Source organism: Bos grunniens, chromosome 12 (assembly GCF_055505025.1).
Source record: "Bos grunniens cultivar Pamir isolate PY7600 chromosome 12, Bosgru_T2T1.0, whole genome shotgun sequence".
Lineage (NCBI taxonomy): Eukaryota > Metazoa > Chordata > Mammalia > Artiodactyla > Bovidae > Bos > Bos grunniens.
The window spans coordinates 72,959,426-72,975,256 of record NC_141176.1 but is presented as its reverse complement, the minus strand read 5'-3'; the positions used below and the strand labels follow the sequence as shown (position 1 = coordinate 72,975,256).

General features: G+C 40.6%; 1 protein-coding gene and 1 pseudogene across 3 annotated transcripts in view; both read right to left on the bottom strand.

Annotated features, from left to right (window-relative positions):
- Positions 1 to 512: 512 nt before the first annotated feature.
- LOC147361891 (small ribosomal subunit protein uS12 pseudogene) lies at positions 513 to 1,303 on the bottom strand (annotated as a pseudogene).
- A 3,986-nt stretch (positions 1,304 to 5,289) lies between these two features.
- The window catches only part of LOC147361890 (ATP-binding cassette sub-family C member 4-like), a 162,588-nt gene continuing 152,046 nt past the window's right edge, over positions 5,290 to 15,831 (bottom strand). For 2 of the 3 annotated variants that reach the window (XM_086330209.1, XM_086330210.1), the window contains 2 exons: positions 11,659 to 11,793; positions 5,290 to 7,144 (listed from right to left, as the gene is read on the bottom strand). In XM_086330209.1, coding sequence (XP_086186335.1) covers positions 7,124 to 7,144; positions 11,659 to 11,793 — 156 coding nt within the window. In that variant the 3' untranslated portion in view covers positions 5,290 to 7,123. The remainder of the gene's footprint in view (positions 7,145 to 11,658; positions 11,794 to 15,831) is intronic. The other variant, XR_015138358.1, reaches the window with a different exon arrangement.

Sequence of the window (15,831 nt, the reverse complement as noted above, 5' to 3'; positions counted from 1 at the left end):
ATCTTCCCGACCCAGGGATTGAACCTGTTTCTCTTGGGTCTCCTGCACTGGCAGGTGGATTCCTTACCACTAGCGCCCCCTGGGGGCTTGAGGGACCTGATCTTAAAGTCAGTGACAGGTAATTCCCAGGCTCAGTGATAAAGAATCTGCCTGCCAATGCAGGAGACACAGGAGCCAGTAGATCAATACCTGGATCGGAAAGAAGCCCTGGGGGAGGAAACGGCATTCCTCTCCAGTATTGTAATCTTGCCTGGAAAATCTCATGAACAGAGGAGCCTGGTGGGCTACAGTCATAGGGGCACAAAGAGTCGGACATGATTGAACACAGGCAGTAATAAGTGCCTATAATATCGAGCATCAAGAAGTGCAGAGGTGTAACGTAATGTGTCCCAATAAACAGCAGCTGCTCCTTTTTTGCTTCATGTGACAAGCATGTGCTTTTACTTAACTATCATATCATGTTTAATTTTTTTTGGTATATGAAAATTTATTATATCATTCTCTCATCATCAAAATTTATGATCTTGGTCTTTCCTTCTTGCCTTTGTAGAAGACCAAAAAACACACTGGCTACTTTGAAATCCTTAAAGCAGACTCCAGGAATGTCACCAACAGCATGACCTTTGGAACCCAATCCAGCAACCAGAACTTCATCATTTTCCTCAATTTATTGAATTTTAATTCAAGCAACCATCACTGGGTACAAAAGGCTGTGATTTTTTGCCATTCTTGGTGAACTGAACCCTGACACATTTCCTGATGGCAGAATTTGGATGTTTGGTTTCAACCCCTATTTTTTCGAGCACAATTCTCTTGGCATGAGAAGTGCATCCAAAAGGGTTGGCCTTGAGGGCTGTGCCCAAATGGGCTTTCTTACACTGTTACCATGCCGCTTCTGGGCTCATTGGTGGCTACAGAGCTTCCTGGCAAAAGCCACACTTGCTCATCCTACCAGCATTGTGGGCCTGAACGAAAGACCATCATGTTTAATTTTGACACAAGCTCAGAGGGTACTAGGATGTTAGGACCCCCATCTTACAGAGCTTAAGGACCTTGCTAGAGGTTATAAGACTCCTAACTGACAGATGCGGCCTCTGAGCCCTGGTGGAACCACACAGTCTGTCCCCGCTCCACCTGTGTCCTGTGGGACCAGGAGGTCTCCCTGCCCAAAGACCTGGTCAGTGGCTTCAGCCTGACTCCCTGGGTGGGTCCGTGTGGTCCCTCCAGGCACCCACAGCCCCTTTGCTCCTATTGCCCCTGACTCAGGTCCTTCCTTCTGCAGGGCAGTTCCCGAGAGCCCCATGGTCGGCAGGAGGACGCCCTTGCCCAGTTCTAGCAACTTCTCCCTGCAGGCAACTCCCGGGGATGGGGTCAGGGCAGGTTGTGAGGAGAATCAGGAGAGAAGCAGGAAGGTGTGAGCTTGTGGTCAGCACCTTCCTCTGACCTGGGACCTCCCTCTCTTCTGACACTTCCCGCCACTCAGGGCAGCTCCACTCCATGCCCCACCCCCCTCCATTACAAGTGCTCCTGTAGCTCTGCTGAGGATCAGAGTCACCAGGGGAAGGGTCAGAATGCAGAGTCCTAGGCTCCAGCCCCAAAGGTCCGATCCAACATCCCAGTGGATTGGGTTTCAGGGGGTCCTCTGAGCACATTCTGAGAAGCATTTAACAGACCTGCCACTCACATCTGTGGGCCCTGGGTCAAGAGTATAATGAAGCCCATCCTATATGCTTAAATATTTAAAAGTTATAAATCAAGGTAACACACTGTAAAGTACACACTCATTACCACCTGGCAGGCTGGGGTTCCTGGACCCCGGAGTTTGGAGCCAGAAGGCAGGACAGCAGAGGGAGGGGCCGACCCAGCCCCCAGCCCTCCCCTTGCTCTTCCCACCTCTGGCTCTGACCCTCTCTGTGCCCTGAGGAATCTGCTGCTCAAGCAAGAGGACCTCCAGCCTTCAAGTCCAAGCTCAGGCCACCCTCTTCTGCCCCATAAACAGCTGAATCTTGACCACCTGTCGGGCTGGAAGATGGGCCCCAGGAGGGAGGCCTGCACTGGCGCTGGGAACAGGGATTCTAGGGTCCAGGTGCTCAGAGCACGGCCTGGAGTGGGCGGGGCTCCAGGTAGCCACACCCCCTGGCCCTCTCTGGCTGCCTGCACCGGGGGAGGGTGCAAACGCAGGATGACCTGAGCAGGGCCTCTAAACCAGCGCTTCTCAACCTGTACTGTGAGCAGGACTCACCTGGGTTCTAGAGATTCTGAGTCAGTAGGTCTGGGATAGAGACAAGATTTTGTGTTCTAACAGCCTCACAGGCCAGCCGCTGCTGCTGGTCCACAGGATGCACTTAGAACAGCAGAGCCGCAGGGCAGGGTGGGCAGAGTTTTCCTGTAAAGGACCAGGAAGTCCGTTTCCAGGATTTGTGGGCCTTATGGTTTCCGCTCAGAAAAATATCTACTTCTGCTTCGTTGACTATGCTAAAGCCTTTGACTGTGTACATCACAACAAACTGGAAAACTTAAAGAGATGGGAGTACCAGACCACCTTACCTGTCTCCTGAGAAACCTGTATGCAGGTCAAGAAGCAACAGTTTGAACTGGGCATGGAATAACTGCCTGGGTCAAAATTGGTAAAGGAGTATGACAAGGCTGTATATTGTCACCCTGCTTATTAAACCTACATGAGAAAGAATGCATGTATATGTATAACTGAATCACTGCTGTACAGCAGAAATTAACACAACAGTGTAAGTCAAACATTCTTATATACATTTTTAAGGAAACAAGAAAAAAAAGCCAAAGGTGTCAGTAGGTTCACTATTAATATTTACTCTAGCTACTTGCTTAGCCTGGTGTTTGTCTGATTTTTCCACTTTAAAAATATAATTCTTCCCTAAAGAATTAATCTGAGAAGATATTTTGAGTCCATGAAAATGCTGTGTCTCTTCCAACACCCAAACATTCAACATATGTTTTGTCAATGATGAATTTTGTCTGAATTATTTATGACAATGGCTCCCATGTGGTATTTTCTGTCAATCTGTCTACATTTGTGAGTTGCCTTTCTACCATAAAAAAAAAAAAAATCTTTCCCTTACTCCTATTTTATGTCTTATTGGAATAAGTATAAACTCATGGATTTGAAACATGTATAATATCATATATGAAAAAAGTCGCCAGTCCAGGTTCAATGCATGATACTGGATGCTTGGGGCTGGTGCACTGCGACGACCCACAGGGATGGTACAGGGAGGGAGGCGGGAGGAGGGTTCAGGATGGGGAACACGTGTATACCTGTGGCGGATTCATGTTGATATATGGCAAAACAAATACAATATTGTAAAGTTAAAAAATAAAATAAAAATTTTTTTATTGTTGCAAAATGTAGGGTTTAAAAATCCTCAATCTACTGTTTATTGTTATTTACTTACAAAAGTTCTAATGTGATATAAACTCCATCTCAGAGACTCATTTTTTTGTCTAGGTAGTCTGCAAAATGTAATTTAAAAAATGTTTTTCACATAATGTCCTCCAGAATTAAATGTGATTAACTATTGGATCAAACACTGGTTTGGAATACACAAAGCCTCCACCTATCAGGTGGATAATTGTGAGCATTGTTGCTGAGTGAAAGAGTGAAGTTAGTCAGAACCCTCTAACGTAAGCTCCATGTAGAACATTCTTAGTGTGTCTAAGTCTTAACCTTGTTCTTCTTAAAAATATCACACAATCCCAATTTGATTATGGCAGGTCACATGGTTCTGGTGTATAGACAAAGGTCTCACAGAGCTGGGGCATGTTATTCCTTCTAGTAATGTTATTTTTTAGGTCTAAATTCAAATAAATATGTATTTCTCCCAGTTTTCAACACACACTGCTGGTTTAGTCTTTGAAAACAAAAATTTCCTTAGAACATTAGGCTTAAAAAACAAAAACTCAGTTAATCCATATTCTGTTTTAAAATTAAAATTAATAATGTATACATGAAACCTTGATTTAAAAAAACCTGTTGTATTTCTATGTACCCTCTTCAACACTAGGACCATGCTGCTGATTCAAGAATAGAATCTATATAAATACATGCACAGAATTGTTTTTAGACTAAAGCTACATGGCTGAAGGGTGTCCATAGTCCATTTTGTCAAAGATGGTGCCAGATTATTTCCCTGGCACTCTGGCTGGTTACTGCTTTCCTTTCAGCCTCAAGTGTCCCACTCTGGACAGTATATTCTTCGGACACTCACACTGCTTGTGAGAGCAGAGTTAAAGACCTGACAGGCAGGTCAGTATGACTGACTCCAAAACCAGGGCTTTCTATTATCCCAGGCTACTTCTTAGAATTACAAAATTATAAAGTTGACAAGAAAGGTTTGTTCTCAGTCATCATTTCCTCATTCAGAAAACATTTACTGAGTGCTCCCTATGTAACAGATACTGTGCTGAAAGATGTAATTAAAAGTGAATAGGGCACAGTTCCAAGTCTTTTTCTCACTTGGTTTAGTGAGAAAACAAACCATATGAATACTCATAGTCAGGGCAGGCTACATAGTTTACATAACCCGTGTAAAATGGAAAGAACATGCCCCTTGTTTAAGAATCACCACACTGTGACAATAGGACACTAGCCAAGTACGGTTCAGTTTAACAAACGAGAGGTGCTCAGGGCCCTACAGAAAGACGAGTTACCTAGGATGATGACTGGTCTTAAGGTGACTTCCTAGAAGACGTGACGACTGGGCTGACCCTAGAAGATGAGTTTTCTCCCCTTCATGGACCTTCTCCTCTATTTTTTAAACCAGAGGGTATTGAGGAGAATCACTAAGTCATCATTTTGACTTACACATCAGTCATCAAGAGTTTTCCCCACAGTACATCTTCATCACCTACCTTAGAGCTGTGACAGAGGATGTGGCAGGACATGGAGACACATGTGCTGTTCAGACCTCCCTTCAAGGACTCGTTGCCCAGCTGCTGGAGGTGCTGCCAGTGGGCAACCTTAAACCACCAGGCTGCATGCAATGACCCTTCCAGGTGGAGGTATAAAGACCGGCCATTGGATGTATCAGGACAACCCTGAAGGGCCATCTTCACTCCAGATGCCCCATGGGATCAGCTAAGGTCATCCAGCCAGTGATCCAGCTTGATCTTTCCTTCTGCCCTATCCCGTTTCTTCCCTCCTGATTCCACAGTATTGATTCCAAGGGCAGCCCTGATAAACATCCCAGCACTAAACTCAATCTGAGTCTGCATTCCAGAGAACCAGCCTGCAACACGTATCAGAAAACATTCCAGTACTTAGGGAGTAATTTTATTTGAAAATTACTGGTTACACATGGACTTATAACATTTTAAAAATCCCCTAAATAAAATACAAAATGGTGGAAACAAGGACTTTTTGTGTGAATATCATTACTTTTGTTTTAAAATCCATAACCTAATGTTTCTGGCCAAAATGAAATTAAGTTATATATTAATAACAAAAGAAAACTATTATGTTGAAACACATGAAAATGCCATTTTATACAAAAGGCTGAATGTTAGCAATTCCACATGTTCAATCTAATAGAAAAAATCCATTAGCATTTGAAATTTAGAGAACATTATACTTATAAATAACTCATGGGTAAAAGATATAGTTAATGAATTAAATTAGGAATTAGAAAATACATAATACTTTGGCTATTGATTGGTTTAAGTATCAAAACTTGTAGCTGTAGCTAAAGTGGCTCTCAGAAAAAATGTCAGGTTTACATACTTAGGTTAGAAAAATAATGATGTTATTAATCTGTTTGCAATTTAAGAATTTAGAGAAAAAAATCTCAAAAAGGAAAAGTTGAAAGAAAGAAAGAATGATATGATGAACTAGAAAGAAAAACAGAGCATCAATCCAGCAAAAAGTTGATTCTTTGAAGACAGGAAAAAGTTCGACAAGATTACTCATAAATAAAGAGAAGGTTCAAAGAAAATTAAAAAGCCAAAAGAACACAGAGGTGCTGCAGAGATTAAACATGTAAGATATCATGAATAAATTTATGCCAATCAAGCTCAAAACTCACAGGAAACAGATCCACTTCTAGAAAAATGAAACTTACCAAAATGACTCTGCAGAAATAACACATTGAATAGGAAGAATATAATTACCAAAAGTTAACCAGAGAATGAAGCCTGCACAACACTGTGAGTGTGATTAATGCCACTGAATTGTGTGATTAAAAATGGTTATATGGTAAATTTTATGTTATATATAGTTTACCACAATTTTTTTAATGTAAAAAATAAAATCCTCTATCTAGAAGACAGTCTAGAACATGTTTGTCCTTCATTAGCAAATCCCCTGGAAGGGTTCCTACTTTGATAAAGAATATTTTCTCTTCCTTCTCTTTTAGAGAGCTTCCCCAATGGTTCAGTAGTAAAGAATCTGCCTGCAATGCAGAGGATGAATGTACAATATTGTCCTTCTGTATTTTAATCATATGTTTTTTGGAGGGTGACACCTCTCTCTCCTATAATGTTACTTAAACTACATTACTGTATGTTTTTCCTATTACTTTTCTCTGTAGTATTTTAACCAGAGGTCTTTGAGTGGAAAATGGATAGTAGTTCTTTTAAAGGAAGTGGTGATACAAAACGGCATCATCACACAATTTTCAAGAATCCCTACTATAATTAGAAAGTAATATGTAATTCTGGGAACAGTAAAAAAAAAAAATCTGTGAGAACTTTGCCTCAAATCTTAGAAAATGAGTTTGGCTCCAGAATCTCTCAAGACACAAAACCAGCTCTTATTGGTGGCCTGCACCTCTGATTTGGATAAAAAAGAAAATAGTATTACATATAAATAAACATAACAAATCCTTTTCCAAGAGTTTGAACTCACTAAGTGAAGTTGGATAAAAAATTATAGATTAATATTTGTAATATTAATGTAATGTAAATATCTGTTGCTGGTGTAAAAAAATTATAATATTATCTATGCAGTGCAGAAACCTATTGGAAAAATGCCTTTGGAATAGACATGAACTCATGATAGAATCACAGGGTCAACTCAGAAATTGTGAAGGCTGAGGGTTGTCCACTTGTTGTTCATAATATTCATAACCAGATGGTCACTGTGAGTGATATCTGGTTATTTCCTTTCAGAGTGCACCTGAGGGGGGAAAAAGAAAAAAACACATATTTATGAGTTTTAACTCCTTCTCCTAAGGCAACACATTCTTAGGCCCATGGCTTCACATGAAGCAAATCACATCCCTACTAGAGGCACAATAGGAAAAACCAGGGGTGTACTTATTCAACGGAGGAAGTAGCCCCATTAAAACCTTCATTGGGGCTGGACTTAATGCCAAACAACCCGTAGATACACTTGAGTTCTGATAATTCTGATTCACAGATATGCTTTATCACCAGAGTAAATTGATAAGTAAAATCATTTTATTAACTCAAAGCCTGGAGAGAAATTGAAAACAAGGTGACAAAGACTCTGGGATATTTATTAATACTCTCTGCCCAAGCGTTTCTCATTTTCACACATAAAATGAGCACAACAAATTTGGATGTTAGATTCAGGTTGTATTCCCTGTATTTTATCAACTCTGATTGACAAGCATTGAAAATAAGGAGTATGAAATGGAGAAAGCATAATACTATGTTCTTGCCTGGAGAATCCCATGGACAAAGGAGCCTGGTGGGCTACAGTCCATGGGGTCACAAAGAGTTGGACACGACTGAGCGACTAACACACACACATGTAGTCATTAAAAAGAATGAGATAACCATATGTATTGATATAATCTGAGATACAACATTGAGTGAAAAAAAGAGAAAGAATAGCTATCATTTGTGCTTAGAAACAGGAATTTTCTTTCTGATACACAGAACATCTCAACAGAACAGTCAACAGTGGTGCTGGGGCTCCACCTTGGGGGGTGGTGGGAGGAGCTGTGTGATGGCAGGAGTGGAGAGTGATTTATCTTTAGTTCATAAATTTTAAAAAAAGTATTTAAAAAAAATTTTTAAATTTTGTAGCATTAGATAAACCATGTGTTTTAAATATATTATCATAAATACATTTTAATTGTTTAGAGCAGTGGTCCCCAACCTTTTTGGCACCAGGGACCCAGTTTCTGGAAGACACTTTTTCCACAGACAGGGTGAGAAAGAGGAGATTCAGGTGTAAAGTGAGCAATGGGGGCAGCAGCTGAAGTTTGCTCCTTTGCACACCACTCACCTCCTGCTATGTGGCCCAGTCCCTAACAGCCCACGGACCATACCAGTCTAGCCTAGGAGTTGGGGACCCCTGATTTAGAGTCTCTAAAGCTACTTAAACTATGGGTGTATTTTTTATTACTGGAAGGCAAGTCTTCTGTCTACACTGTTTTAAAAAATGATCCAACTTTTATACTGTAAAACACTTTATATTCTCAAAGCCCTTAAACATCTGCTCTCTCATCTGATCCCTGTAATAAGTGTGAAGAAGCTGGCAGGGCTGTAATCCCTGCTCCACACACAGCTGAGGACCTGAGGCTTAGAGATCTTGGGGGACACAAGGCCAGGTGGATGCTAAGTGCCTCTTCCATCTATTCAAACAGGTCCAGGCTCCCAGAGCTCGGATACGAGGATTTTATAATTTCTGGGCTCTATTAGGTGATTTCATGAATAGACAACATGACACTTCTGTTGCACACTGGGAACAAAGAAATTTCAAAAAACCTCAACCTGACCTGCTTCATCACAGAACAGAGTAGATAACAGGCATTCATCTTTGAGATGAACTGTGTCCCCTCCAATTTTACATGTTGAAGTCCTAAACACCACCGTACCTCAGAATGTGACTGTTTGGAGACAGTATCTTTAAAGAGGCAATAAACTTAAAATGAAGTCATACAGGTGAGTCCTAATCTAACAGACTGGAGTTCTTATAAGAAGAGATCAGGAAACAGGCAAACAGAGAGAAGTCCATGTGAGACACAGAGAGAAGACGGCGTCTCCAAGCCAAGGAGAGAGACCCCAGAGGAAACCAACCCTACCAACACCTTGACCTCAGACTTCCAGCCACAGGGCTGTGAGGAAATAAGTTTCTGTTTTTTCAGTTGCCTGCTCTGTGGTCTTTGTATGGCAGCCCTAGCAGACTAATGCCCTCTTCAGCTTTATGAATCTAAAAGGTACTTTTTCTACTATTTCATGGATCTGGGTCAATCAGACAGTGATAAATTCGCCTGAACTATTTGTTCAAGAAAATGTGATATGGAAACACCTTCTCCCAGATGTTGGGTTTTCTCTTCAGATGAATGAATTCTGTTCTATTAGAGTAAAAACCTTGTGACTTAGGCTAATCAACCCGTTGTTACAGCTCTGAACAAGGCATTGATATCTGATGCTTGCAAATTCAAAAAACTGATAATCGGACAGCTTATCCTCCTAAGAGGATGTAGAGTATGCAGAAGTAATGTCAAGATGGGATGAGAATCAAGAACTGCATTTCTTTCTGTAGAGGTGACATGAGCCAGTGGCAGGACTGAAATCTAAGAGTGAGTTTCTGTCACCCTGTGAACGTGAGTGACCACCTCCACCTCGGCTACCACGTGAAAGGAGAAGTGTTCTCAGAGTCAACACAAAACACAGTACCTAGGTCTGCACTCAGCCTCCCCAGCGATTCCCCCTCTGTGCTCCCTGGACCAGCTCTGTGACCTTGGGTGAGCCCTGGACCAATCTCTTCATCCATGACTTGTGATAAAAAAGGGCAGTCATGAGGATTATGTGAAATCATACATGCAAGAACTGTGTAAAATAAATTATTAAAAACTACACAAATGTAACTTACCATTAATATTGTTAGAGTAGGGACAGGATTACTAGACCAGGAATCACAAGATTTCTAATTCTATGACCTATGTCTGCTTCTGTATGTATCTTATGTGACACTTGATTTAAAACATACACTTAAAGAACAGATTTCTAATTCTGTGTCTGCTTCAAACTAGCTTAACACCAATTATATACATGGGACCACATTCCTTCTGAGGACTTAGTTTCCTCACCCATAAAATGAGGATGTTGAACCCTATTATCTTATCTGGGCATATCTAAAATTCTGAGATCAATTTCTCATTACTCAATGACTTGATCATACATAAGCATAATATAGTTTTTTAAATGAACACTTTGACACATAAGTGTCATTACACATCTCTTTGATATGTAATGCCTAAGTTCAAAAGAACAAAAGGGTTTTAAGAGTCCTTACTGCTTTGTGACTTGGTTGTATGGGAAATCACAAATGATTATCAGGTCTCAGGAGGGAAACTGACTCGGAGACACTCTAGATGAAAGCACTCTGAATTTTAGGCACAAAAAATACAGAGTTCCATGGTCAGCTTCTCAACATTTGCATGCAATATAGTACCTACAAAAAACTATCTCCTTCCTACCCTATGAACAGTGGAAGGCACTGCTGTGCATTTCCTCATTTCTAAGGAGGATTGAGATGAAACAGTGACAGAGGGAATTTAGGCCACATTTTAGATACATTTTTCATGCAGAAATACTGTTAGATACTGGGGCATGTTTTCTTTAACAGATATCTTAAATATTACATAAATAGTTTTATTCTACTTACAAGTGAAAATCTTGGAAATGCAGAAAAATATGAAGAAGGTAAAATGCATCCATAATTTAATACCTAGAGATAAATTTTCAGTGGGGAAGCCTTACCACATCCAGCCTGAAACCTCATCCCACCCCAAAACCATGCATCTCAAACAGCAAGAACACCATATCTTCCCTCCCTCCATCTTCCCATCAATGTCAACCCCACCTTGCTCCAGAATGAATTACAGGCGGCTTCATGACAATGGCTAAGTCTCTTAAACTAGACCTCAGTTGTCACATCTGTCCAAGATACTACCACCTCACATTTGTTAGAAAGACACCACATGACTGAATGTCACTCATTGAGGGCCTTCCTCACACCATGTACAGTGCTTAGTGCTCTCCCCCACCTCATCTTCGAGCACCATCCAGAGTAGTGTTAAGGTATTATGAATTCCTGATTTATCCTGGTGGCAATATACCTTCTTCTGGAAGTTAGAGGGAGCATGGGCAGGGAGGGGGTAATTGAATAAAATTCTAAATGACAAAGAATTAGGGATTAAGGGACAATAGCATGTAGGAGTTTTCTTTACAGGTTAGAACAGAAGCAACTTATACCTTTTCCTGGTAAATCTTCCTAGCCTCAAAATATTCCAGAATTTTTTTCCATAAACTCTCAAATTTCATGGATGTTTCTGGGACAGCACTTGCATCACAAATGTGCTGAGGACCAATCAGAATGAAACATAAAGGGTCTGAAAAATGAGAGTGTTACTCTGTGCTCTAAGGGAATCTGAACCTAGGGTCCAAGTGTGTGGTGAGTCCTATCCGAAATCTGTCTGTTAGGCACAGGTGCGCATGCACAGAAGCGCACACTCATCCTACACCCCACCCCCACCACTGCTGCAGATTCTCAGCAGACCTGCTTTCAACTGCCACATGTTGTTAAGACCCAGTCATGAAGCTTAGTCTCTGGAGGTTTAGAATTGAAAAGGGCACAGAGATCCCGAGTGGATATTCTGAAGACTGAACCTGGAGAAAAACTGTAATTATAACACCCTGCCGCGGGCTCACCTGTTTTGCCCTTTCAGTGAGGGCAGAGGCCTCTGCCTTGCCCAGTTTTTGCACCATCTTGTAAAACAGGCTATCTGTATTTTTCAGCAAATCATATGGCCGGTTATATTGTTTCAGTCTCCCTGAATCCAAAACCTGTTAATCAGCAGAAAGAAACCAATTAGCACCAGTGTTTCACAGTAACATATTGTGTGTGTGCGTGTGTGTGTGTTAAGTCACTTCAGTTGTGTCAGACTCTTTGCAACTCTATAGACTGTAGCCGGTCAGGTTCCTCTGTCAGTGGGATTCTCCAAGCAAGAATACTGAGCAGATTGCCATTTCCACCTCCAAGGGATCTTTCCGACCCAGGGATTAAACCCATGTTTCTTATGAGTCTCCTGCATAACAGGTGGGTTCTTTACCATGAGCACCAAATGTTTCACAGTAATATTAAACTTGGACAATATTTCAGAAACAGGCAGGAAAGGGAGAATAGGGAGAATCTATTTGGGGGGTAGGTCTGGCTGGTGTTTAAATGGTTTGATTCCCCTGTTTTACTAGGCAAACAAAGGCCTAACCTGATCTTTTATTTTTATAAGGTTATAGGAAAGGAAGAAAATGGAAGTTTTACAATATAATTACTGATACTCAGCAGTATGTAGCATCTTATATTCTGCCCAGGGCATTTGGGGTTTTTATCATTAGTTAGTGCTTTTAGCTCTCAGACTCTGAACTTTGAGGGATATTTATACAGATACACAGAGTTGGCAAATATCTTGATTCAAGAAAATCAAAGTCAATTATTCTAAAAAGCAGGTGATGTCAGACAAACCAGATGGCAGGGGCCTGACAGCAAATTGTCAAGTTGGTTTGACAGAATCTGAGCAGTATTTGGAAAAGAAGAAGATGCTTCTGGAATTTCTTTATGGTTCTTGATTACTGTCAGCTGCTAAGAGGGGGCAAAATCCTTTATCTGAGAGGTTAAGATGTTTCTTGAAGTTGGCTGTGGTTGTATTTTATTATTCTGAGAGTATAAGACTGGCAAAAGGAGTTGCTACATAGCAGCTTTAGTAGAATTGCTCTGCAAAAAAAAAAAAAAAAAAACCTCTAGAAATCCGATTTTCTCCTTGGATAAGATCAAAGAAGCAATTAAGAAATTGAGCTTGTAATTCTAGCGATCATGGACCACACAGCACATGCAGGCAGCCCAATCTGAACTGTCTAGGACCTGAGCCTGTTTTCACAAATTATCTTTCACTGCTCCTTTTTCTTTCTTTCTAAATTCTTTCCTTACACCCCTTTTATTGCCCATTAATACATCTGCCAGTTTTCCCGGGTAGCTCAGATGGTAAGAATCCACCAGCAATGCAGGAGACCCTGATGCAATTCCTGGGTGGGGAAGTTCCCGTGGAGAAGGGATAGTCTACCCACTCCAGTGTTCTTGGGCTTCCCTGGTGGCTCAGACAGTAAAGAATCCACCTGCAATGCAGGAGACCTGGGTTCGATCCCTGGGTTGGGAGGACCGGTGGAGGACAGCATGGCAACCCACTCCAGTATTCTTGCCTGGAGAATCCTATGGACAGAGGAGCCTGGCTGGCTACAGGCCATGGGGTCACAGAGAGTCAGACACAGACACGACTGAGCGACTAAGCGCAATAGGTCTGCTAATTGGAAATTGAAAGAAAGAGGAAGGAGCTCAATTCTCACTTTCAACTAATTAGTGACTTTGGTTAATGATTTTTTGGGGGGAGGGGAGGGAGTGTCTGAAAGAATTTGCTCAAGTGATATAACTATAAAAACTGTTCTGATGTTAAGTAGTGCTTCTTCATTTAGAGTAAATGTATCTTAAGAGAGTATGCTGAAACTCTAAACAAGACATAGGTTGTTTTTCCACATCTAGGTATTACAGTTAATTCCATTCTTTGTATTTAATTAGAAATATTTATTAAATCTCATAAAGTCCGTTTTCCTGTTAATCTTTTGTTCACTTCTGTGGGTAATTGCTAAGGGCAACTCTCTCAAAAGAGCCCAAGAATAATAGAATCTGTCACATTCACATAATAATTTATATCTTCTGCAACTTGGCCAATTCAGATGCTCTTAATGTACAATTTTACTTAAGTATAACATGACAGAACATAACTACTCATTCTGATGTCAAGGAAGAAAAAGTACAATTTTCAAACACAGGTCTCCAAATGCCTATGGTCAACTAATCTATGAAAGAGTAGTCAAGAGTATACAATGGAGAAGACAATCTCATTGACAAATAGTACTGGGAAAGCAGGACACCTACATGGAAATAAATGAAATTAGAACACACTAATTTTTTTGTATATATACAACCATACAAAATAATCCATATACAAAATAAACTCAAAGTGGTTTAAAGACCTAATATAAGACTGGATATTATAAAACTAGAGGAAAACACAGACAGAATACTCTTTGACATGAATCACAACGTTTTATTAGATCAGTCTCGCAAAGCAAAAGAAAAAAGCAAAAGTAAACAATGGGACCTAATCAAACTTAAAAGCTTTTGAACAGCAAAGAATACCACCAACAAAATGAAAAGACATCCCCAAATGAATGGGATAAAACCAAATGTAACCGACAGGGGTTTAATATCTAAAATACACAAACAACTCATATAACTCAATATCAAAAAACCAACCAAAAAATGGACAGAAGACCTAAATAGACATTTCTCCAAAGAACACATACAGAAAACCAACAAGCACATGAAAAGATGCTCCGCATCACTATTTATCAGAGAAATGTTAATCAAAATCATAATTTGGTATCACTCACAGGAGTCAGAATGGCCATCATGAAAGAGTCTACACATAACAAATGCTGGAGAGGGTGTGGACAAAAGGATACACCTCCTACACTATTGGTGGAAATATAACCTCGTTCAGCCACAATGGAAAACAGTATGGAAATTTCTGAAAAAAATGGAAAATAGAGCTACCATATGATCTAACAATCTCAGTACTGGATATGTATCTATAAATGACAAAACCCTAATTCAAAAATACACATACAACAATGTTCATAGCAGCAGTACTTAAAATAGCCAAAATATGGAAACAAGCTAAGTGCCCATCAACACATGATTAGTTTAAGAAAATGTGATACCACACACACACACACACTTATGCACAATGGAATATTACTCAGACCATAGGAAATGATGAAATATTGCCATCCGCACCAACATGGGTAAACCTAGAGAATCACACTAAGTGAAGTAAATCAGACAGAGAAAGACAAATATGATATTATTTGTATGTGCAACCTAAAAACTAATACAAACAAATCTACATATAAAACAGAAATAGACTCACAGAAATGTAAAACAAACTCAGTTACCAAAGATGAAAGGAGACGGCATATAAATTAAGACTATGGGAGCAATAGATACAAACTACCATAAACAAAACACATAAGCAAAATCAGTTCAGTCGCTCAGACATGTCCGACTCTTTGCAACCCCATGAACCACAGCACGCCAGGCCTCCCTGTCCATCGCCAACTCCCGGAGTTTACTCAAACTCATATCAATTGAGTCGGAGATGCCATCCAACCATCTCATCCTCTGCAGTGCCTTTCTTCTCCTGCCCTCAATCTTTCCCAGCATTAGGGTCTTTTCAAATGAGTCAGCTGTTCACATCAGGTGGCCAAAGTACTGGAGTTTCAGCTTCAACATCAGTCCTTCCAACTAACACCCAGGACTGATCTTCTTTAGGATGGACTGGTTGGATCTCCTTGCTGTCCAAGGGACTCTCAAGAGTCTTCTCCAACACCACAGTTCAAAAGCATCAATTTGTTGGCACTCAGCTTTCCTTATAGTCCAAATCTCACATCCATACGTGACTACTGGAAAACCATAGCTCTGACTAGACAGATGTTTGTTGGCAAAATAATGTCTCTGCTTTTTACTATGTTGTCTAGGTTGGTCATAACTTTCCTTCCAAGGAGTAAGCATCTTTTAATTTCATGGCTGCAATCACCATCTGCAGTGATTTTGGAGCCCAGAAAAATAAAGACTGACACTGTTTCCCCATCTATTTGCCATGAAGTGATGGGACCGGATGCCATGATCTCAGTTTTCTGGATGTTGAGCTTTAAATCAACTTTTTCACTCTCCTCTTTCACTTTCATCAAGAGGCTCTTTACTTCTTCTTC